Genomic DNA, 25,955 nt, shown 5'->3' on the forward strand with positions numbered 1-25,955 from the left:
AACACAACTCTACACAAATATTAACCTTGAACTTGAATTGAACATTCATGTGTGAAGTTATCATGCAAATGGTCCCCATTCACAAAAAAAACACATTAGAGGATATCAACTGGATTTAAATAAAGCAGGAGCTTCAGGCCTACTCCACAAAGGTGATTTCAATGTCATTGAAGGTGACAATGACATAACGTTGCAGTTTACAGACCCAACACTGATTATTAGAGGTGACGAGGGTGTAAATCCACACTACCCAGGAAAGGGAAGGGATCAAGGGCACCTTTGATACCCTCTGGCAGAGTGTTGGACTGATAGAGGGAGCCTTTGCCCCTGCTGCCCCCCACATAGCAGGAGCCATCAGATCCCAAACAACTATTGATGACTTCAAACAGCTGGAAATGGCCTTCTCTATCAGCCCAGATATCAGGGAAGTTTCCATGACTCCCTAACTTCTTATGGCTGGGGGCAGTATTGAGTAGCTTGGATGAATAAGGTGCCCAGAGGTGCCCAGAGTAAACGGCCTGCTACTCAGTCCCAGTTGCTAATATATGCATATTATTAGTATATTTGGATAGAAAACACTCTGAAGTTTCTAAAATTGTTTGAATGATGTCTGTGAGTATAACAGAACTCATATGGCAGGCAAAAACCTGAGAAAAAATCCAACCAGGAAGTGGGAATTCTGACGCTGGTCGATTTTCAACCAAGATCCTATTGAAGATACAGTGGGATATTGGTCATGTTGCACTTCCTAAGGCTTCCACTAGATGTCAACAGTCTGTAGAACCTTGTCTGATGCCTCTACTGTGAAGGGGGGCCGAATGAGAGGGGAATTAGTCAGGTCTGCCATGACCTGACCATGCTTTGACCATGCGCGTTCACATGAGAGGGAGCTCTGTTCCATCGCTCATCTGAAGTCAATGTAATTCTCCGGTTGGAACGTTATTCAAGATTTATGTTAAAAACATTCTAAAGATTGATTCAATACATCGTTTGACATGTTTCTACTGACTGTTACGGAACTTTTGGACATTTCGTCAGCTTTTAGTGAACGCGCTTCCTGACGTTGGATTTGTTTACCAAACACCCTAACAAAAATAGCTACAGTGGGGCAAAAAAGTATTTAGTCAGCCACCAATTGTGCAAGTTCTCCCACTTAAAAAGATGAGAGAGGTCTGTAATTTTCATCATAGGTACACTTCAACTATGACAGACAAAATGAGAAAAAAAATCCAGAAAATCACATTGTAGGATTTTTAATGAATTTATTTGCAAATTATGGTGGAAAATAAGTATTTGGTCAATAACAAAAGTTTATCTCAATACTTTGTTATATACCCTTTGTTGGCAATGACAGAGGTCAAACGTTTTCTGTAAGTCTTCACAAGGTTTTCACACACTGTTGCTGGTATTTTGGCCCATTCCTCCATGCAGATCTCCTCTAGAGCAGTGATGTTTTGGGGCTGTTGCTGGGCAACACGGACTTTCAACTCCCTCCAAAGATTTTCTATGGGGTTGAGATCTGGAGACTGGCTAGGCCACTCCAGGACCTTGAAATGCTTTTTACGAAGCCACTCCTTCGTTGCCCGGGCGGTGTGTTTGGGATCATTGTCATGCTGAAAGACCCAGCCACGTTTCATCTTCAATGCCCTTGCTGATGGAAGGAGGTTTTCACTCAAAATCTCACGATACATGGCCCCATTCATTCCGTCCTTTACACAGATCAGTCGTCCTGGTCCCTTTGCAGAAAAACAGCCCCAATGTCCTATGAGTGTCATCTGATGAAGATCATCAAAGGGTAGTGATTAATTTTATCTCTATTTATGCTTTTTGTGACTCCTCTCTTTGGCTGGAAAAATGGCAGAATTTTTCTGTGAGTTGGTGGTGACCTAACATAATCGTTTGTGGTGCTTTCGCTGAAAAGCCTTTTTGAAATCGGACACTTTGGTGGGATTAACAACAAGATTACCTTTAAAATGGTATAAGATACATGTATGTTTGAAGAATTTTAATTATGAGATTTCTGTTGTTTGAATTTGGCGCCCTGCACTTTCACTGGCTGTTGTCATATCGATCCCGTTAACGGGATTGCAGCCATAAGAAGTTTTTAACTTCTTGAGGGCAGGGGGCAGCTTTTTCACTTTTGGGAAAAATAGCATGCCAAAATTCAACTGCTTGCTACTCATCCCGAATATAAGATATGCATATTATTAGTAGATTTGGATAGAAACACTCTGAAGTTTCTAAAACTGTTTGAATCATGTCTGTGAGAATAACAGAACTTATGTAGCAGGCAAAACCCTGAGGACAAACCATTCAGAATTTGTATTTTTTTGATGTCACTGTCTTTTCAATTAGGTTTTTTAGAGACACCAGATTTCTAATGGACTTGCTTGCAGTTCCTACCGCTTCCACTGGATGTCACTAGTCCTTGGAAATCGGTTGAGGTTATTCCTTTGTGTACTGAAGAAGTAGGGCTATCGTAAATGAGAGTCACATTAAGTAAATTTTTGGAGAGAGTCACATTATGAAAAAAGTTGCGTCAGTTTGGTTTCGTTTTGTATTGAACACAGATCATCCTGTCTTCAAATTGATCGATTATTAACGTTGAAAAATACCTAACGTTGTATGACAAAAGTAGTTTGAAATGTTTTGGTAAATTTACATGTAACTTTTGATATATTTTGTAGTGACTTGGCGAAAGTTGGAAGCTGTGTTTTTCTGGATGAAACGGTCCAAATAAATTGACATTTTGGATATATATCGATGGAATTAATCGAACAAATGGACCATTTGTGATGTTTATGGGACATATTGGAGTGCCAACAAAAGAATTTCGTCAAAGGTAAGGCATGATTTATATTTTATTTCTGCGTTTTGTGTCGTGCTTGCAGTGTTGAAATATGCTACTCTTTTTGTTTACTGATGTGCTATCATCAGATAATAGCATCTTATGCTATCGCCGAAAAGCTTTTTTGAAATCTGACATGTTGGCTGGATTCACAACGAGTGTAGCTTTAATTTGGTATCTTACATGTGTGATTTAATGAAAGTTAGATTTTTATATCATGTTATTTGAATATGGCTCGCTGTATTTTCCCTGGCTATTGGCCGGTGGGACGTTTGCGTCCCACCTGCTCCAGAGAAGTTAAACAGCTTGGAAAATTCCAGAAAATGATGTCATGGCTTTAGAAGCTTCTGATAAGCTAACTGACATCATTGGAAAATCAAAAGAAATCAGCTAAGACCTCTGAAAAAAAATGTAGACCTCCACAAGTCTGGTTCATCCTTGGGAGCAATTTCCTAACCCTAACCCTAACGCCTGAAGGTACCACGTTCATCTGTACAAACAATAGTACGCAAGTATAAACACCATGGGACCATGCAGCCGTCATACCGCTCAGGAAGGAGACGCGTTATGTCTCTTAGAGATTAACGTACTTTGGTGCGAAAAGTGCAACTCAGTCCCAGAACAACAGCAAAGGACCTTGTGAAGATGCTGGAAGAAACAGATACAAAAGTATCTATATCCACAGTAAAACGAGTCCTATATTGGCATAACCTGAAAGGCTGCTCAGCAAGGAAGAAGCCACTGCTCCAAAACCGCCATAAAAAAGCCACACTACGGTTTGCAACTGTACATGGGGACAAAGATCATACTTTTTGGAGAAATATCCTCTGGTCTGATGAAACAAAAATAGAACTGTTTGGCCATAATGACCATCGTTATGTTTGGAGGAAAAAGGGGGAGGCTTGCAAGCCAAAGCACACCATCCCAACCGTGAAGCACGGGGGTGGCAGCATCGTGTTGTGGGGGTGCTTTGCTGCAGGAGGGACTGGTGCACTTCACAAAATAGATGGCATCATGAGGAGGAAAATGATGTGCATATATTGAAGCAACATCTCAAGACATCAGTCAGGAAGTTAAAGCTTGGTTGCAAATGGGTCTTCCAAATGGACAATGACCCCAAACATACTTCCAAAGTTGTGGCAAAATGGCTTAAGGACAACACAGTCAAGGTATTGGAGTGGCCATCACAAAGCCCTGACCTCAATCCAATAGAGAATTTGTTGGCAGAACTGAAAAAGAGTGTGCAAGCAAGGAGGCCTACAAAGCTGACTCAGTTACACCAGCTCTGTCAGGAGGAATGGGCCAAAATTCACCCAGCTTATTGTGGGAAGCTTGTGGAAGGCTACCCGAAATGTTTGACCCAAGTTAAACAATTTAAAGGCAATGCTACCAAATACTATTTGAGTGTATGTAAACTTCTGACCCACTGGGAATGTGTTGAAAAAAAAAAAAGCTGAAATAAATAATTATCTTTAATATTATTCTGACATTTAACATTCTTAAAATAAAGTGGTGATCCTAACTGACATAAGACAGGGATTTTTTACTAGGATTAAATGTCAGGAATTGTGAAAACTTCCCGACTTCAACTGTATATCCCCCCACTAGAATCCCCATACTTTAATGAAGACAGCTTTACCATCCTGGAGGGGGAAATCAATAAATTCCAGGCCCAGGGACATGTACTAGTCTGTGGCAACCTAAATACCAGAACTGGACAAGAACCTGACACCCTCATTACACAGAGAGGCAAACACCTACCTGGAGGTGACAGCATTCCCTCCCCCATATGCACCCCAGGCACAACTATGACAACATAACCAACAAAAACGGGTCACAACTCCTGCAGCTCTGTCGCACGCTGGGTATGTACATAGTCAATGGTAGGCTTCAAGAGGACTCCTATGGTAGGTACACCTATAGCTGATCTATTGGCAGTAGTACTGTAGACTACTTTATCATTGACCTCAGCCCAGAGTCTCTCAGAGCGTTCACAGTTAGCTCACTGACACCCCTATCAGATCATAGCAAAATCACACTCTACTTGAACAGAGCAATACTCAATCATGAGGCATCAAAGCCAAAGGAACTGAAAAATATTAAGAAATGCTAGGAATGGAAGGAAAGTAGTATGGAAACCTACCAAAAAACAATTAGGCAATAACAAATTCAATCCCTTTTAGACAACTTCCTGGACAAAATGTTTTATTGTAATAGTGAAGGTGTAAACTTGGCAGTAGAAAACCTAAACAGTTTATTTGACCTCTCAGCTTCCCTATCAAATCTAAAAATTTCAAACAGTAAACCGAAGAAAATGTACAACAATGACCAATGGTTTGATGACGAATGCAAAAACCTAAGAAAGAAATTGAGAAACCTATCCAAACAAAAACAGAGACCCAGAAACACTAAAACAATACAGAAATACACTATGGAAAAAGGAGGAACAGCATGTCAGAAATCAGCTCAATGTAATTGAAGAATCCATAGACTCAAACCACTTCTGGGAAAATTGGAAAACACTAAACAAACAACAACACGAAGAGTTATCTATCCAAAACGGAGATCTATGGGTAAACCACTTCTCCAATCTTTTTGGCCCTTTAAACAAACAACAAACAACAAAAACATATATATGATCAAATACGCATCTTAGAATCAACCATTAAAGATTATCAGATCACACTGGAATATCCAATTACACTGAATGAACTACAGGACAACATACAAACCCTCCAACCCAAAAAGGCCTGTGGTGTTGATGGTATCCTCAATGAAATGATAGAATTTTTGTGTCTTTACTATGGATTAAGTGATATATGACATGCTATTTTATCAAATAAATTCTCTGTAATCAATATTACCTGATTAAACTAATCATGTAAATGTAATTAACTAGGAAGACGGGGCACCACGGAAGAATGTTTATAGAGCTGTTGTCTTCCGAATAAAATCTTAAAGACCTGATAATCTTTTAAATCAATAGCAGTCAATTATTAATCGTCACCTTATTCAGTCTCATCTGAACGTTGTAAAATTCTTGGTTATCTTCACCAACCCTGGCTAACAGGTTGAATCAGCAATACAAAATTTGGTTCAATTATTTATTTACTAAATACCTAAATAATCACACAGAATTACATATACACAAGATGGATCATACATTGATTACTAATTATGTCATAAAAGAAAACGTCCCTAGAGGACGAAAAATATATGACGGCTGGTTACACAAAGAAAGGGAGTTGGGTTTGAATGAAAGCGCGGGAAGACTGAGGAACAAAAGGATTGGGTCTCTATCGGACCTTATGAAGCTATGCTATTGTAAATACAGAATCTTATGCATTCTAAATAACCGCCCATTCGGAAAAGGAAAATGCAATAAATATATTTACTCTGAGCTGCGCTTCGATAGATTGGTCGAAGATGGAAGGCTGGCTTGCCCAGCAGAGATCTCTCTTGTCCTTTGAAGAATATTTCTGGGCGGATACGTTGTTGTCTGTCGGCTTGTGGTAGAACGGATACGTTGTAGTACTGTCGTCGTTTGGTAGAACGGATACGTTGTGGTACCCTGTCGTTCTGAAGAGATTGTCCGTCCTTTCCTAGGCCACGCACGTTTACAGCTGTTGCTGATAACTCAACGTCTAGGATGTATCACTTCTTTAGTGAATAAGAGTTCAATGTTCATATCAAGTTGCCATACTATAAGCTCATGCTATATTCTGGCTGGTATAGTCGAAATTCATCCTTCCAGCGTGGCGATCGTCACCTCCACGTTGAAATTCGCCATTTTAAACGTATGGACATCAGTCCTCACGTCATCGGGAACACAATGCTAATTTTGTTAGGTTGTAGTCGTTCAACCATTCGCAACCAGAGCTCACGCTGAAGTTGGCTTAGTTTGCGTGAATTGGGTCACGGGGGCTCTTATAGAAATGTAGAAAAGGGATTGGCTCATCATTTCCAACCAATGCCTATTCACGTGGGCGTAGCCACTGATTGAGCATATTTTACTTATGAAAACAATTCTCTCATTTTAAAAACTAAAATTACATTTCATCTTTTCACAAATAGTTTCATATTTAAACATTTAAATTGCACAACAATCCCATGTGAATCTGAAACTGAAACTAGAATGTGTAGACTTTCCAAAATACAGTTTATGTTGTCCTATCATCAGTAATAATGTCTAAGACGACAACTGATCGGACATCATATTCTTTAAGTACCAACGAACACTTTCAACTGGTTGAATTACATAAAGATTGTTCTTTTCCCCAACCTTTTGATGTTACAATACTCTCTCTATGTTAACAAAGGTCTTTCCAAGAGTCCATTCTGTAGAGTAGAGAGAGAAAAGGGGGAAAGGTATTTATGGTGGTCATAAACCTCACCAACATGGCAACGTCATGACAGAATACAGACCACAAATATTAATTGGCTATACTTAAACTCTTTAACATCATCCTTAGCTCTGGCATCTTCCCCAATATTTGGAACCTAGGACTGATCACCCCAATGCATAAAAGTGGAGACAAATCTGACCACAATAACTACCGTGGGATGTGTCAACAGCAACCTTGGGAAAATCCTCTGCATTATCATTAACAGCAGACTCATACATTCCCTCAGTGCAAACAATGTACTGAGCAAATATCAAATTGGCTTTTTACACAATTACCATACGACAGACCATGTATTCACCCTGCACACCCTAATTGACAAACAATCAAATCAAATCAAGTTTATTTTATATAGCCCTTCGTACATCAGCTAATATCTCGAAGTGCTGTACAGAAACCCAGCCTAAAACGCCAAACAGCAAGCAATGCAGGTGTAGAAGCACGGCGGCTAGGAAAAACTCCCTAGAAAGGCCAAAACCTAGGAAGAAACCTAGAGAGGAACCAGGCTATGATCCAAAACAAAGGCAAAGACTTCTCATGCTTTGTTGATTTCAAAAAAGCTTTTGACTCAATTTGGCATGAGGGTCTGCAATATAAATTGATGGAAAGTGGTGTTGGGGGAAAAACATATGACATTATAAAATCCATGTACACAAACAACAAGTGTGCAGTTAAAATGAGCAAAAAACACACATTTATTTCCACAGGGCAGTGGGATGAGACAGGGATGCAGCGTAAGCCCCACCCTCCTTAACATATATATCAACAAATTGGTGAGGGCACTAGAACAGTCTGCAGCACCCAGCCTCACCCTACTAGAATCTGAAGTCAAATGTCTACTGTTTGCTGATGATCTGGTGCTTCTGTCCCCAACCAAAGAGGGCTTACAGCAGCACCTAGATCTTCTGCACAGATTCTGTCAGGCCTGGGCCCTGACAGTAAATCTCAGTAAGACAAAAAATAATGGTGTTCTAAAAAAGGTCCAGTTGCCAGGACCACAAATACAAATTCCATCTAGACACCGTTGCACTATACATACCTCGGCCTAAACATCAACACCACAGGTAACTTCCACAAAGCTGTGAACGATCTGAGAGACAAGGCAAGAAGGGCCTTCTATGCCATCAAAAAGAATATAAAATTTGACATACCAATTAGGGTCTGGCTAAAAATACTTGAATCAGTTATAGAATCCATTGCCCTTTATGGTTGTGAGGTCTGGGGTCCGCTCACCAACCAAGAATTCACAAAATGGGACAAACACAAATTGAGACTCTGCATGCAGAATTATGCGAAGATATCCTCTGTGTACAACGTAAAACCACAAATAATGCATGCAGAGCAGAATTAGTCCGATACCCGCTAATTATCCAAATCCAGAAAAGAGCCGTTTCCCAAACCTTCCATAACAAAGCCATCACCTACAGAGATATGAGCATGGAGAAGAGTCCCCAACAAAATCATGAGAAAAAAATAATTACTTGACACATTGGAAATAATTAACAAAAACAGAGCAAACTAGAATGCTATTTGGCCCTAAACAGAGAGTACACAGTGGCAGAATACCTGACCACTGTGACTGATACAAACTTAAGGAAAGCTTTGACTATAGGCAGACCTGGCTCTCAAGAGAAGACAGGCTATTTGCAAACTGCCCACAAAATGTGGTGGAAACTGAGCTGCACTTCCTAAACTCCTGCCAAATGTATAACCATATTAGAGACACATATTTCCCTCAGATTACACAGACCCACAAATAATTTGAAAACAAACCCAAATTTGATCAACTCCCATATCTATTGGGTGAAATACCACAGTGTGTCATCACAGCAGCAGATGTGTGACCCGTTGCCACAAGAAAAGGGCAACCAGTGAAGAACGAACACCATTGTAAATACAACCCATATTTCTGTTTATTTTTTTTCTCTTTTGTACTTTAACTATTTGCACATAATATGACATTTGAAATGTCTTTATTCTTTTGGAACTTTTGTGAGTGTGATGTTTACTGTTCATTTTGATTGTTTATTTCACTTTTGTTTATTATCTACTTCACTTGCTTTGGCAATGTTAACATATGTTTCTCATGCCAATAAAGCCCTTGAATTGAAATTGAAATTGAATTGAGAGAGAAACAGCCAGAAGCACTCACAGAGAAACGTGTGTGTGGCAGAGGAGGCAGCTATCCCGCACTGCTGCCATTAGAGAATACACCCACCAGCCAGGATAAGACGTTCCACGCCAGCGTCTGTTTGGAGCTGGTGCCAAGTCAAGCTTACCTGGAGTTGTTTTTGTGTTAGGAGGGGAGCAGTGGTGGTTCATTACCAAACGCTTTTCTCTCTGAATGTGCTGACAGCTGGTTGGTACACCAGGTCAGACAGTCTCTCCACATAAAACGTAACAGTCCCAAACGCTGCCATAGCACATTAGTCACACTCATACGCTGCCCTTTTCACTGCTGCCTCCACTACCCCACTACCTGCTAATGGAGCCGGAGACTTTGATATTCTCCCAGCTGGGGCTCTTACCGAGGAGGGGGTTGTGGACCCAGCACATATCTATTCCTTAGTGATCTGATGTGTGCATCAGGCCCCACGCAGCGTGGTGCATGTACAAATCAGAGGCCTCCTGTCAGAATCACAGCACAATCAAACAGACAAACTTAGGGCAAAATAACAAACAAAATTAGAAAAAGCCAATGGCTTGTTTCCCTCTGCAGACTGTTCCATCCGTCCACAGATCAGCTCCCTGTTAGAGTCCATGGGTGTTAAGTTACAGGTGGAACCATGGCACGAAACGTGTGCAAACAAGCACAAGGACTGGCTACTGATACTGATTAAAAGCGACACAACGTACTATAGTTCATTTGAAAAACTGTTCTTACTTAACAAACAGTCTGATCCGTTATGCTTAGTGTGTTGTGAATTCTGTAATGAATGTATTGTAATGTTTTTAAAATTGTATAACTGCCTTAATTTTGCCGGGCCCCATGGGATCCATAATAAATACAAATACAAATAAGCTGATATTGTTTTAATCATCATCCTGCTTATGAGGCCACTATGCTGGTGCATCTCAGGACATCTACAAATAGAGAAACAACCGTACCTCATTGTGATGTGGAGCCTTATTATACTCTCCCCTATCCCACTAGCACCCTCTAACATTAAACATGAGCACAATAAGAGCTGTTTCTCTTCCTGTAGCATCAAATTACCCATGACAGAGAAATACTCTCTAATCAAAAGGGTACCATCGCGCTCTCCCAGAAGCTTGGCGGGTGTGTAAAACCCGTGGCTGGCTTTAGACAGCAGGCCACCAGGGGGCTAATTTCTCTGTTCTCTTTTAGGGGAAATTACTTTGTTTAGTTGTTACTAGAGAAAAGGTAGTTTGTGCACCTATTTGAATGTGGGAGGAAAACATGCTTCCTGTTTACAGCTAAACAGTATCCACGCAAAGGCAAGATCAGTCAGAGACTGTGTGTGTGCGGTTCTGATTGGATGTTAATGTGTGCATGCACAAGGGTGTGTATTAGTGTGTGCATTTGTGTGCGCTCTAATGTGTGTGGCATCAGCATGAGGATAGAGAGACGAGAGTCATTGACGGCTCAATGGTTCAGCTCAGCTGCAACTTGGCCTGATGAATAATTTCTGCTCTGCTCTGCTGTGGCACGTCTTGAGCAGCCTGCCTGCTTCTGCAGCAGCACCACACTGCCTAGCCCACTTTGCATTCACACATCCACACACTAGCGCAGACCCCATCCCCATCCCCGTGTCATCCAGTCAGCTGCTGCTGCCCCGTGTGGAAAGATGCAACAAGCTGCAAAGCCTCTTAAAGGAGCAGTGCCTTTGCAACTCAAAGCTTCACATTTGAACTTTTCCTAACAGGACAACTGCGGTGGGACCAGCCAGGACAAATTTGATTGACTAAGAAACCCCATAAGGGCCAACTCCAGAACTTTTGCTCATTGTTTTTACTGTGTAGATCACAACTGCAGACTGCTGGCTGACACAGGTGCTAGCTCTCCAAGCAGTAATGGTGCTGAAATGTCAGCACTGTTTGGGGCAGTGTGAATGCTGATGTAATGACCTCTGAATGTAGTGGTAACAAGGGACAGGGAGCTGCGGGGCATTGAAATCATCAACTTTTTCAGGGGCTCATTTTAAACCCCACTGGCATCTCTGGGAATACAGGAGGCTTCCAAAGCAATGCAAATGTGTAAGACTTAGTAAGCCCACTGCTAATTTCCAAGTAAGTAGCCTCTCTTAAGAGGTGGATTGTCACTCTGGTTCAAGTTTGGTTTCGGAATAGCCTCAATTTTGTAGATAAATCTACAGGGCAGAAGGATAAAAAAGTATTCCAAATAAATGGTAAAAAAACAGTTCAATCTTAGCCTATGGATCAGTAATCAATGCATCTTCACCTATTTTCACCCACAATAGTTTTTCTAGCATAAACTGCAAAGCCACACTATAGTAAGACCTGAGTAGTACCAAGTAGTGTAGACCATAACCTCTTTAGGATTAGGGGTGGAGTTTACACTTTTGGGGAAAATCGTTCAAAATTTAAAACGGCCTCCTACTCAATTCTTGCTCGTACAATATGCATATTATTATTAATATTGGATAGAAAACACTCTCTAGTTTCTAAAACAGTTCTAATTATTTCTCTAAGTGAAACAGAACTCTTTTTACAGCCAATTTCCTATCCGGAAGTGAGATTTCCAAAATCGAGGTCTCTCTTCAAGAGCTTGTCTATAAAAGGGCATGTCACTTATGACTGTAGAAACACGCCATACGCCTTCCCCTGGGTGTCATGCGGAAATGAGAGCAGAAATGAGGTGATTATCTCGTTCAGGGGTTGAATACAACCTCTTTGATTGAGAGGACCGCCATTTATTTTTTGTTGGGAGGCGCGAATTTGGACCTGGTATCGCCTCCTGGAAAACCGTTGTTATTGATGAATATGATCTCCGGCTTCGATTTTATTCGATACATGTCACAATATCATCCTAAAGTATGTTTTTTCAATATAGTTTAATTATATTATTGAAATTTATTCTGGACTTTAGACGTGATGCGACGCAAGAATTTTGTCAAGATGGAGAGGTTAGCGTCGCACTGCCAGTGTGCTTGCTAATTCAAGAGGGAAATCGTTCGTTCTGGATCGAAATAAAGACGTTTCTGAACAAAGGACCCCTTGGAGAACATTCTGATGGAAGATCAACAAAGATAAGGACCCAATTTGGGATGCTTTTTCATATATCTGTCGAACTGTGCTATGCTACCGTTCGACTAGAATCAATGCTGCTGTGTGCTAGCTAATGTAGTAAGCTAATATAACGATATATTGTGTTTTCGCTGTAAAACACTTAGAAAATCGGAAATATTAGCTATATTCACAAGATCTTTGTCTTTCATTTGCTATCCACCATATATTTTTCTGAAATGTTTTATGATGTGTAATTAGGTAGTTGACGTTGGTGTCTATTTACTCTGGCTGCTCCCGTGCTATTTCTGACTGTAGCTATGATGGTAGCTATGATGGTAGCAGTAATGTAAAACTGATTTATAGCTCAAATATGCAAATTTTTTGAACAAAACATAGATTTATTGTGTAACATGTTATAGGACTGTCATCTGAGGGAGTTGTTTCTAGGTTAGTTAGGTTGGTTCTAGGTTAGTTAGGTTGGCTTTGTGCATGCTACCTGCATGCTACCGGTGCTGTGAAAAATGTCTGTCTGTCTTTTGTATTTGGTGGTGAGCTAACATAAATATACGTGGTGTTTTCGCTGTAAAACATTTTAAAAATCGGAAATATTGGCTATATTCACAAGATCTTTGTCTTTCATTTGCTATCCACCATATATTTTTCTGAAATGTTTTATGATGTGTAATTAGGTAGTTGACGTTGGTGTCTGTATTTACTCTGGCTACTCCCGTGCTATTTCTGACTGTAGCTATGATGGTAGCAGTAATGTAAAACTGATTTATAGCTCAAATATGCACATTTTTTGAACAAAACATAGATTTATTGTGTAACATGTTATAGGACTGTCATCTGAGGGAGTTGTTTCTAGGTTAGTTAGGTTGGTTCTAGGTTAGTTAGGTTGGCTTTGTGCATGCTACCTGCATGCTACCGGTGCTGTGAAAAATGTCTGTCCTCTTTTGTATTTGGTGGTGAGCTAACATAAATATACGTGGTGTTTTTGCTGTAATACATTTAAAAAATCGGACATGTTTTCTGGATTCACAAGATGTTTATCTTTCAAATGCTGTATTGGACTTGTTAATGTGTGAAAGTTAAATATTAAAAAAATAATAATAATTAAATTTCCCGCTCTGCCTTTTCAGTGGAATGTGGGAGGAGTTCCGCTAGCGGAACACCCATCCTAAACAGCAGCACCACACTGCCTAGCCCACTTTGCATTCACACATCCACACACTAGCGCAGACCCCATCCCCATCCCCGTGTCATCCAGTCAGCTGCTGCTGCCCCGTGTGGAAAGATGCAACAAGCTGCAAAGCCTCTTAAAGGAGCAGTGCCTTTGCAACTCAAAGCTTCACATTTGAACTTTTCCTAACAGGACAACTGCGGTGGGACCAGCCAGGACAAATTTGATTGACTAAGAAACCCCATAAGGGCCAACTCCAGAACTTTTGCTCATTGTTTTTACTGTGTAGATCACAACTGCAGACTGCTGGCTGACACAGGTGCTAGCTCTCCAAGCAGTAATGGTGCTGAAATGTCAGCACTGTTTGGGGCAGTGTGAATGCTGATGTAATGACCTCTGAATGTAGTGGTAACAAAGGACAGGGAGCTGCGGGGCATTGAAATCATCAACTTTTTCAGGGGCTCATTTTAAACCCCACTGGCATCTCTGGGAATACAGGAGGCTTCCAAAGCAATGCAAATGTGTAAGACTTAGTAAGCCCACTGCTAATTTCCAAGTAAGTAGCCTCTCTTAAGAGGTGGATTGTCACTCTGGTTCAAGTTTGGTTTCGGAATAGCCTCAATTTTGTAGATAAATCTACAGGGCAGAAGGATAAAAAAGTATTCCAAATAAATGGTAAAAAAACAGTTCAATCTTAGCCTATGGATCAGTAATCAATGCATCTTCACCTATTTTCACCCACAATAGTTTTTCTAGCATAAACTGCAAAGCCACACTATAGTAAGACCTGAGTAGTACCAAGTAGTGTAGACCATAAAGAGAGGAGCTCCTCTGGGCCATTCCACCTCAAGTTACAGCACCTACTTTAATTAGTATAGGACCACATTGTGTTGACAGGTTTATGTGCTGCGATCCTGACAGCATGGTTAGACAGAACCAAGGAAGTCCATTGCACAAATCCTTGTTGCCATCTGATAATTCACATGCCTAAACTGGGAGTCCTGGGAGAGCACTGGGAACTATGTGCTGCCAATACCTCATATATCTATATCACAAAAAATGACCATAAAAATATTAGGCCTATATTAAGCTATTGCTGTTCATTATAACATGATAATTTGTGTTATTTGTTTATTGCATATAAATCTGCCTGGATAGACACCATACGCAGAATTTGAGGTTCAGAGTAGAAGTTGTTCACCAATATCTTGTGAGTTGAAACATTTCCTTGAATAAGAACTAGGCATGCAAAGGTGAACTTTTTCTAACTATAGACAGCATTGATACGCCTGGAAAAGGGACACGTTGTTATCAATTAACAACAACAAAGCAGGAGGGTTGTGGGCTGGAAGTGAGACAGAGATTGTCGCGTAAACTGGATAGAGTAGTAGGCCTACACGGGTAGGCATTTCATTGTATTCATTAATAGCAAAACGTACTGAGACAACCGGACAAGTTAAATCTAGGAGGGCATCGAGGTGAGGGATGCGCCAAACAAAAAGATCCTGTCATCGCGAGGCAGGTCTGCTTTACGAGGGAGCAGGTTATGGAGGGCTCCCCAAAAAGATCCTGTCATCGCGAGGCAGGTCTGCTTTACGAGGGAGCAGGTTATGGAGGGCTACCCAAAAAGCGCGGTGGTTATAAAGCCAACACGTTCAGGAGACAGTCTACTCGTAATTAGAACTTTAGGCTACATTATAGCCATATTTCATAATCAACATGTAGTCTATAACCTGGCTGCACAAAGCATAATCTGTAAGGCTAATAGCAGTAGGCTATTACATAGGCATCGACATGCATGGGATAAGATGCTCGAAATGCACACAGGAGGCATGTTGCCTCACGAAATAGCGGACGGAAATTAGGCTACTTACAGTTCTCAAGAACTGAATTTCATCTTCCCCTTCACCACCTTCAGCCATGGCTGTTGAGGAGCCTGCTCAGACTCGGGTAGCCTCCACTCTCGGCTTGCAGCACCACGCTGCTGCTCCTCTCTCTTATCGATATTAGCATATAGCTAATCCACAGCCATATACCGGAGACCGAGCGAACTACTGGAGCCTGTCACTCACGCCCGCTCGCTCATTGCAAATGCCAGCAGTGCTGTTCCCGAAGGAGCGTGTGAGCGTTGGTATAGGCTGGAGCAAATGAGAACGGGTCTGGAATGTGAAGCGTAGTCTTGCAGTCAAAATACGGCAGTGGGGTCTTTGTCGTCGACGTCACCAGTGGATCTTATTCAGTTAAATAAAGATAAAATAAAAATACAAATGATTAATATACCTTAAACATTGAAGCGCGAGCTTTCATAATTGCGCACGACAATTGGTTTTCCGTTGGCCAACAGAATCTATGACATATGCTACAGCGATGGTATTCGATGGTATATGGTATATTTGGGTGTGTAGAATAGACATAGCAAAATTGGGCTATCAAGCATCCAAGATGCATGACATTGTAGCCAAGTAGGCCTAAGTGCTTCCAAAAATCAACACCATGGACAGCACCCAGAATGACAAGTATGGCTTCAATATTGGCTATTAGCGAACAATTAAATAATGTTCAATATTCAGTGTAGGCTACAAATCGACTTATGTAGCTTAAATAAATAATGTATTGTAGAGTCAGGTTAAATGTGTAAATAGTACCTATAATAGGCCTACATAGGCTACACAGTCCAGCAGCATATTAAAGCCCATTGTTTTGACAACATGGAAGGAAACAACCTTGATTCAAATAATGTTGCAACACTAGAGAGCAAATCAATGCATAACCTCAACTTTCATTAGGCTTACTTAGCTAATGTTCATAGCTTTAGTCAGATCCACAGCCTAAAACGAGGTCAAGTTGTGCAGCAATAGCAATATTCTGTATTTTTCTGAGACACAAAGTGTAACTCTTCTCCCTCAGGAGGCTGCAATGATTTGGCATGGCCCCTTAGATCCTTGGGAACTTTTACAGCTGATCCATTGAGAGCATCCTCCTGACTGGTTGTATCACTGTCTGGTATGGAAACTGCGCCACCCTTGACCAGAAGGCCCTACAGAGGGTGGTGCAGACAGCCCTGCGCATCACTGCGGGTGAGCTCCCAGCCATCCAGGAAGTACATGCCAGACAGTGTCTGAGAAAGGTTCCGAAAAATTGCCAAAGACTCCAGCCACTGCAGACATGGACTGTTTGTTCTCCATGCTCCGGTCTGGCAGACGGTACCCGCGCATCAAGGCTCAGACCAATAGACTCCTAAGCAGCATCTATCCCCTGGCCATTAGACTGTTAAATGGCTAACAATTACTGCTCCCCCTCACACCTACGCTGAAGCTAAAATGGTTAATGATTAGATGTATTACCACCACTATTCTGCTGTTATTTGATTATTGATTGGCATTACCATTAGAACCTATCTATTTTATCCTGCTACTGGTCACTATTGTTTGTGTTTACACATAGATATTACCACTAGTAGAGTACCAAAAGTATTTATATATTGTTGCTACCAGTCACTTTCAAGCCCTGTTGTCACGACTTCCGCCGAAGTTGGCTCCCCTGCCTGTTCGGGCGGTGCTCGGCGGTCGTCGTCACCGGCCTACTAGCCGCCACGATCCCTTTTTCCGTAATCTGTTTGTTTTGTCTTATTAGTTGCACATGTGTCTATTTGCGTTTGCCTGATGGGCTTCCTTATTTAAAGCTAGTTTACCCGCCCTTGTTTTGTGCCTCTCGGGTGGCGCAGTGGTCTAGGGCACTGCATCGCAGTGCTAGCTGCGCCACCAGAGTCTCTGGGTTCGCGCCCAGGCTCTGTCGCAGCCGGCCGCAACCGGGAGGTCCGTGGGGCGACGCACAATTGGCATAGCGTCGTCCGGGTTAGGGAGGGTTTGGCCGGTAGGGATATCCTTGTCTCAGTATGTAAAAATGTAATAAAATGTATGCACTCTACTGTAAGTCGCTCTGGATAAGAGCGTCTGCTAAATGACTAAAATGTAAATGTGCGGGATTATTCTTGTGTTACGTATTTGTGTTGTTGGGTGTGTTCGTGCTCCGGACTGGGTACCCTGTGTTTTGGGTTGGTCCATATTTTTCGCGCCCTGTGTTTTGGGCATTGCTTTTGGTGCCATATTAAAGTGCACTTCTCCCTATGGAACTCTCTGCTCTCTGCGCCTGATTCTTCCCTCACACACCTAGTATTCCGTGACACCTGTTCACATATCCGCTCATCGTACCTACACTGTCAGTCTTACACACACACTCACTCACACACTTACATGGACACACTCACCACCACATACACAGCCATCCATCGGTTATGCTGCTGCCATACTGTTTACCATTTTTATTATTATGAGTTTTTAATGTGACTTTTTAATGGGACTCACATTAAAAAAAGACTCACATTAAGCATCTCCAATCCAAAATGTTATCTAGAATCAGCTTCCTATTTTGCAACAAAGCATCCTTCACTCATGCTGCCAAACATACCCTCGTAAAACTGACCATCCTACCGATCCTCGACTTCGGCGATGTCATTTACAAAATAGCCTCCAACACTCTACTCAACAAATTGGATGCAGTCTATCAGTGCCATCCATTTTGTCACCAAAGCACCATTTACTACCCACCACTGCGACCTGTATGCTCTCATTGGCTGGCCCTCACTTCATACTCATCGCCAAACCCACAGGCTCCAGGTCATCTACAAGTCTTTGCTAGGTAAAGCCCCGCCTTATCTCAGCTCACTGGTCACCATAGCAGCACCCACCCGTAGCACACGCTCCAGCAGGTATATCTCACTGGTCACCCCCAAAGCCAATTCCTCCTTTGGTCGTCTTTCCTTCCAGTTCTCTGCTGCCAATGACTGGAACAAACTGCAAAAATAACTGAAGCTGTATATCTCCCTCACTAGCTTTAAGCACCAGCTGTCAGAGCAGCTCACAGATCACTGCCCCTGTACATAGCCCATCTGTAAATAGCCCATCCAACTACCTCATCCCCCTACTGTATTTATTTATTTATTTATCTTGCTCCTTTGCACCCCAGTATCTCTACTTGCACATTCATCTTCTGCACATCTACCATTCCAGTGTTTAATTGCTATATTGTAATTACTTAGCCACCATGGCCTATTTATTGCCTTTACCTCCCTTATTTTACTTCATTTGCACACACTGTACATAGACTTTTTTTTCTACTGTAGTATTGACTTTGTTTGTTTATTACATGTGTAACTCTGTGTTGTTGTATGTGTCGAACGGCTTTGCTTTATCTTGGCCAGGTCGCAGTTGTAAATGAGAACTTGTTCTCAACTGGCCTACCTGGTTAAATAAAGGTGAAATAAAAAAATACAATTTTTACTATTTATGTACGGTATCTACCTCAAATACTCCAGTATCCCTGCACATTGTGCATTTGGTATTAAGCTTCATATCTTATTTCTTGTTCTCGTGTTTTCTTTATAATATATACAGTACCAGTCAAAAGTTTGGAAACACAAACTCATTCCAGGGTTATTCTTTATTTGTACTATTTTCTACATTGTAGAATAGTAGTGAAGACATCAAAACTATGAGATAACACATATGGAATCATGTAGTAACCAAAAAAGTGTGAAACAAATCATAATAGATTTTAGATTTTAGATTGTTCAAAGTAGCCACCCTTTGCCTTGATGACAGCTTTGCACAATTTTGGCATTCTCTCAACCAGCTTCACCTGGAATGTTTTTCCAACACTCTTGAAGGAGTTCCCACATATGCAGAGTACTTGTTGGCTGCTTTTCCTCCATTCTGCAGTCCAACTCATCTCAAACCATCTCAATTGGGTTGAGGTTGGGTGATTGTTTACGCCAGATCATCTGATGCAGCACTCCATCACTCTCCTTGGTCAAATAGCCCTTACACACCCTGAAGGTGTGTTGGGCCATTGTCCTGTTGAAAAACAAATGATAGTCCCACTAAGCGCAAACCAGATGGATGGCGTATCGCTGCAGAATGCTGTGGTAGCCATGCTGGTTAAGTGTGCCTTGAATTATAAATAAATCACTTACAGTATCACCAGCAAAGCACCCCCACACCATCACACCTCCTCCTCCATGCTTCACAGTGGGAACCACACATGCAGAGATCATCTGTTCACCTACTCTGCGTCTCACAAAGACACGGCGGTTGGAAACAAAAATCATCAGACCAAAGGACAGATTTCCACCGGTCTAATAAGCAAGTCTCTTCTTATTATTGGTGTCCTTTAGTAGTGTTTTTTTGTGTAGGAATTCGACCATGAAGGCCTGATTCACGCAGTCTCCTCTGAACAGTTGATGTTGAGATGTGTCTGTTACTTGAACTCTGTGAAGCATTTATTTGGGCTGCAATCTGAGGTGCAGTTAACTCTAATGAACTTATCCTCTACAGCAGAGGTAACCCTGGGTCTTCCATTCCTGTGGCGGTCCTCATGAGAGTCAGTTTCATCATAGCACTTGAAGAAACTTTCAAAGTTCTTGAAATTTTCTGAATTGACTGACCTTCATGTCTTAAAGTAACGGACTGTCGTTTCTCTTTGCTTATTTGAGCTGTTCTTGCCATAATATGGACTTGATCTTTTAACAAATAGGTCTATCTTCTGTATACCACCCCTATTTGTCACAACACAACTGATTGGCTAAAACGCATTAAGAAGGAAAGAAATTCCACAAATTAACTTTTAACAAGGAACACCTGTTAATTGAAATGCATTCCAGGTGACTACCTCATGAAGCTGGTTGAGAGAATGCCAAGAGTGTACAAAGCTGTCATCAAGGCAAAGGGTGGCTACTTTGAAGAATCTCAAATCTCAAATATATTTTGATTTGTTTAACACTTTTTTGGTTACTACATGATTTCATATGTGTTTTTTCATAGTTTTGATGTCTTCACTACTATTCTACAAAGTAGAAAATAGTCCAAATAAAGAAAAACCCTGGAATGAGTAGGTGTGTCCAAACTTTTGACTGGTACTGTATATACATTTTTTTTATTAGTTATACTATTTTTATATTGATTACTGCACTGTTGATAATGCAAGCTAAGCATTTCACTGTGCATGTGACAATAAAACCTTGAACTTGAACAAAACAATGTTAAAGAGCTTATGTACTAAGATGTTTGTAAGGTCAATATTTGACCATCTTGACAGAGAATAGTTCTTCCTCACCCCTCCGCCTCAGTTTTGTATTTCTTGAGGGCAAATTAGTCATTTATTTCACAAAAACAAATACATAGATCTATAATTAATAATAATTTTGCTTGACATGGGCTATAATTGTATTTTCTCGAACAGTAGACCAGATGTTGTGCCTTAAGTCTTAATTGGAGATTGCCTATTATTTTATGGTCCAATGCTGCCACCTTGTGACATTGTTCCAATTGGAATGATGGATGTTCATCTAAAAGTGGTTCTCAAAATGTTTGACCTGAAACCCCCAAAAAGGAGTGGTTTACAGCTTGATTAATTAGGCTGTAATAGACAATTATTTGGTAAATACAGCCTGAAACTAATCCCTGCAAAATCGTGTAAATGTTCCTTACAAGCCAGAATGTTGAATAAAATTACAATTAACTTACTCTATCGGTTTTATGTGCTGTTTGTCCTTCAGCTGCTCTAAATTTTAGATAAGATATCCACAGAAAACTTTTGTTTACCGGACTTTTTAGGGAGCCGGTAGGTAGGCTATATGGTTCCAGCCTTTTTGGTTCCAGATAAAACCTTTGTTGGTACCAGGTAGAACCATTTTGGATTCCATGTAGGACCCTAAAAGTTCTACATAAAACCAAAAGGGTTCTACCTGGAACCATCAAGGATTCTTCAAAGGATTCTCCTATGGGGACAGCCGAAGAACCCTTTTTGGTTCTAGATATAACAATTTTTTCTAAGAGTGTATGTTACGTTATGTTTGCTTACATTACATTAGGCTGCCGATGGAATAACGGTCTTAGAATATAATACAAACTGTAGGACGTATAGTATCCAACGTCTTGATTGCATCAGTATGCTTTGACCAATTTAGTATGATATATTATGATTGACTGCTTTAGTGGAATATGTTACGTTAGGTTACATTACATTGGGTTAACAAAGGAATAGCAGTCGTACAATATAACACAAATTGTATGGCGTACAGTATCCTATTTCTCGATTGCTTTTACCGAATTTAATTTGTGACCCTCCATTTACCTCAATTTACTGGGCTCCTGAGTGGTGCAGCTGTCTAAGGCACTGCTTCTCAGTGCTTTTTATTTATTTATATTTCACCTTTATTTAACCAGGTAGGCCAGTTGAGAACAAGTTCTCATTTACAACTGCGACCTGGCCAAGATAAAGCAAAGCAGTGCAACACAAACAACAACACAGAGTTACACATGGAATAAACAAACATACAGTCAATAACACAATAGAAAAAAAGTCTATATACAGTGTGTGCAAATGGCGTGAGGAGGTAAGGCAATAAATAGGCCATAGTGGCGAAGTAATTACAATTTAGTAAACACTGGAGTGATAGATGTGCAGATGATGATGTGCAAGTAGAAATACTGGTGTGTAAAAGAGCAGAAAAGTAAATAAAAACAATATGGGGATGAAGTAGGTAGATTGGATGGGCTATTTACAGATGGGCTGTGTACAGCTGCAGCGATTAGTTAGCTGCTCAGATAGCTGATGTTTAAAGTTAGTGAGGAAGATATAAGTCTCCAACTTCAGCGATTTTTGCAATTCGTTCCAGTCAATGGCAGCAGAGAACTGGAAGGAAAGGCGGCCAAAGAGGTGTTGGCTGGCAGTGATCGGTTGAAAAGCATGCATTTAAGAGCAGTTGGAGGCCACGGAAAGAGTGTTGTATGGCATTGAAGCTCGTTTGGAGGTTAGTTAACACAGTGTCCAAAGGGCCAGATGTATACAGAATGGTGTCGTCTGTGTAGAGGTGGATCAGGGAATCACCCGAAGCAAGAGCGTCATCGTTGATATATACAGAGAAAAGAGTCAGCCCGAGAATTGAACCATGTGGTACCCCATAGAGAGTGCCAGAGGTCCGGACAACAGGCCCTCCGATTTGACACACTGAACTCTATCTGACAAGTAGTTGGTGAACCAGGCGAGGCAGTCATTTGAGAAACCAAGGCTGTTGAGTCTGCCGATAAGAATACGGTGATTGACAGAGTCGAAAGCCTTGGCCAGGTCGATGAAGACGGCTGCACAGTACTGTCTTTTATCGATGGCGGTTATGATATCGTTTAATACCTTGAGCGTGGCTGAGGTGCCCCCATGACCTGGCTCGGAAACAGGATTGCACAGCGGAGAAGGTACGTTGGGATTCGAAATGGTCATTGATCTGTTTATTTACTTGGCTTTTGAAGAGTTTAGAAAGGCAGGGCAGGATGGATATAGGTCTGTAACAGTTTGGGTCAAGAGTGTCACCCCCTTTGAAGAGGGGGATGACCCCGACAGCTTTCCAATCTTTAGGGTTCTCGGACGATATGAAAGAGAGGTTGAACAGACTGGTAATAGGGGTTGCAACAATGGCGGCGGATAATTTTAGAAAGAGAGGGTCCAGATTGTCTAGCCCATCTGATTTGTACGGGTCCAGGTTTTGCAGCTCTTTCAGAACATCTGCTATCTGAATGTCACGATCGTCGTTACGTGAAAGAGAGGAGGACCAAGGCGCAGCGTGAAATGAACACATATTTAATCAACGAAGACGAAGAACACTTACAAACTAAACAAAACAACAAACCGATGAACGTGAAGCTATATAATGACAAGTGCAGACACAGGCAACTTACACATAGACATAGACAATCACCCACAAACTACCTAATGACTATGGTTGCCTAAATATGGCTCCCAATCAGAGACAACGATAGACAGCTGTCTCTAATTGAGAACCAATCTAGGCAACCATAGACATACATACACCTAGACTAAACATTGCCCCATAAACATACAAAAAAAAACAAGACAATACAAAACACATACATCCCCCATGTCACACCCTGACCTAACTAAAATAATAAAGAAAACAAAGATAACTAAGGCCAGGGCGTGACACTGGATTTGGGTGAAGGGGAAGCTGGTGAGGCTTGGGCAAGTAGCTGCGGGGGTGCGGAGCTGTTGGCCGGGGTTGGGGTAGCCAGGAGGAAAGCATGGCCAGCCGTAGAAAAATTATTATTGAATTTCTCGATTATCGTGGATTTTTCAGTGGTGACAGTGTTTCCTAGCCTCAGTGCAGTGGGCATCTGGGAGGAGGTGCTCTTATTCTCCATGTACTTTACAATGTCCCAAAACTTTTTGGAGTTAGAGCTACAGGATGCAAATTTCTGTTTGAAAAAGCTAGCCTTTGCTTCCTGACTGACTGCATGTATTGGTTCCTGACTTCCCTGAAAAGTTGCATATCACAGGGACTATTCGATGCTAGTGCAGTCCGCCACAGGATGTTTTTGTGCTGGTCGAGGGCAGTCAGGTCTGGAGTGAACCAAGGGCTATATCTGTTCTTAGTTCTACATTATTTGAAAGGGGCATGCTTATTTAAGATGGAGGCGTCACGCTTGAGGCGTCACTACAGACACCCGGGTTCCAATCCAGGCTGTTTAACAACCGGCCGTGTTGGGAGTCCCTTAGGGTGGCGCACAATTGGGCCAGCGTCGTCTGGGTTTGGCCAGTGTAGGCCGTCATTGTAAATACAAGTTTGTTCTTAACTGACTTGCCTAGTTAAATAAAGGTTAAATAAAATAAAATAAAAAATAAACTATGATATGTTACGTTACGGTAGATTCCATTACATTAGGCTACCAATGGAATAGTGGCCGTACAATATAATATGAATTGCAGGACGTACAGTATCCTAAATCTTGATTTCGGCCATAAAAATGCTTAGAACAAATTAAATAAAGCAATGCAGGACGTGTATACTAGTTACACGACAATCCAGAGTAATTTCTGCCTACAGTGAGAGAACAGAATCCATAGTTTGATACTACAATTGACACAAGTTACATACTGTGGCTCTGACCAAATAGTTGTGTTTGGGTTAGATTTCAACAGGATGTATACAGTACCTCAGAGCAATCTCAACAGTGCATACTGACAAGAGTGAATAGGCCATTTGAAATTATTCAGCACACAAACCAATGTAATAGACAACGTTTATTGTATAAAAAAATGTAAGGGTTGTAGCATTAACAAAATACAGAAAGATAAGCAGGTTGATCACAGTTCTATTGCAGGTTCAATTCAACTTGTCTCCAGATTAAAATAAAACTAGACTAATGCCAGGGTCACATTTAATCTGAAAAAACATATCAAATGTATACACATGTTTGGAATGGAGATGGTGGTAGTAAATGCACTAAAAACCTATGCTCTCTTTGAAAGGGTTATAAACTCAGCAAAAAAAGAAACGTCTCTTTTTCAGGACCCTGTCTTTTGAAGATAATTAGTAAAAATCCAAATAACTTTACAGATCTTAATTGTAAAGGGTTTAAACACTGTTTCCCATGGTTGTTCAATGAACCATAAACAATTAATGAACATGCTCCTGTGGAACGGTCGTTAAGACACTAACAGCTTACAGACGGTAGGCAATTAAGGTCACAGTTATGAAAACTTAGGACACTAAAGAGGCCTTTCTACTGACTCTGAAAAACACCAAAAGAAAGATGCCCAGGGTCCCTGCTCATCTGCGTGAACGTGCCTTAGGCATGCTGCAAGGAGGCATGAGGACTGCACATGTGGCCAGGGCAATAAATTGCAATGTCTGTACTGTGAGACGCCAAAGACAGCGCTACAGGGAGACAGGACGGACAGCTGATCGTCCTCGCAGTGGCAGACCACGTGTAACAACACCTGCACAGGATCGGTACATCCGAACATCACACCTGCGGGACAGGTACAGGATGGCAACAACAACTGCCCGAGTTACACCAGGAATGCACAATCCCTCCATCAGTGCTCAGACTGTCCGTAATAGGCTGAGAGAGGCTGGACTGATGGCTTGTAGGCTTGTTGTAAGGCAGGTCCTCACCAGACATCACCGCAACAACGTCGTCTATGGGCACAAACACACCGTCGCTGGACCAGACAGGACTGGCAAAAATTGCTCTTCACTGACGAGTCGCAGTTTTGTCTCACCAGGGGTGACGGTCGGATTCGCATTTATCGTCGAAGGAATAAGCGTTACACCGAGGCCTGTACTCTGGAGCGGGATTGATTTGGAGGTGGAGGGTCCGTCATGGTCTGGGGCGGTGTGTCACAGCATCATCGGAATGAGCTTGTTGTCATTGCAGGCAATCTCAACGCTGTGCATTAC

The 25,955-nt window shown here is 41.5% G+C and overlaps 1 protein-coding gene across 1 annotated transcript in view; it reads right to left on the reverse strand.

The window, feature by feature from the left end:
• LOC120059971 (ryanodine receptor 3-like) overlaps window positions 1-15,614 on the reverse strand; it is a 153,962-nt gene extending 138,348 nt beyond the window's left edge. Inside the window, exon 1 of the mRNA XM_039009049.1 lies at window positions 15,520-15,614. Within this exon, the coding sequence (XP_038864977.1) occupies window positions 15,520-15,567 (48 nt within the window). The 5' untranslated portion in view covers window positions 15,568-15,614. The remainder of the gene's footprint in view (window positions 1-15,519) is intronic.
• Window positions 15,615-25,955: the final 10,341 nt, after the last annotated feature.

Source organism: Salvelinus namaycush, chromosome 15 (assembly GCF_016432855.1).
Source record: "Salvelinus namaycush isolate Seneca chromosome 15, SaNama_1.0, whole genome shotgun sequence".
Classification (NCBI taxonomy): Eukaryota; Metazoa; Chordata; class Actinopteri; order Salmoniformes; family Salmonidae; genus Salvelinus; species Salvelinus namaycush.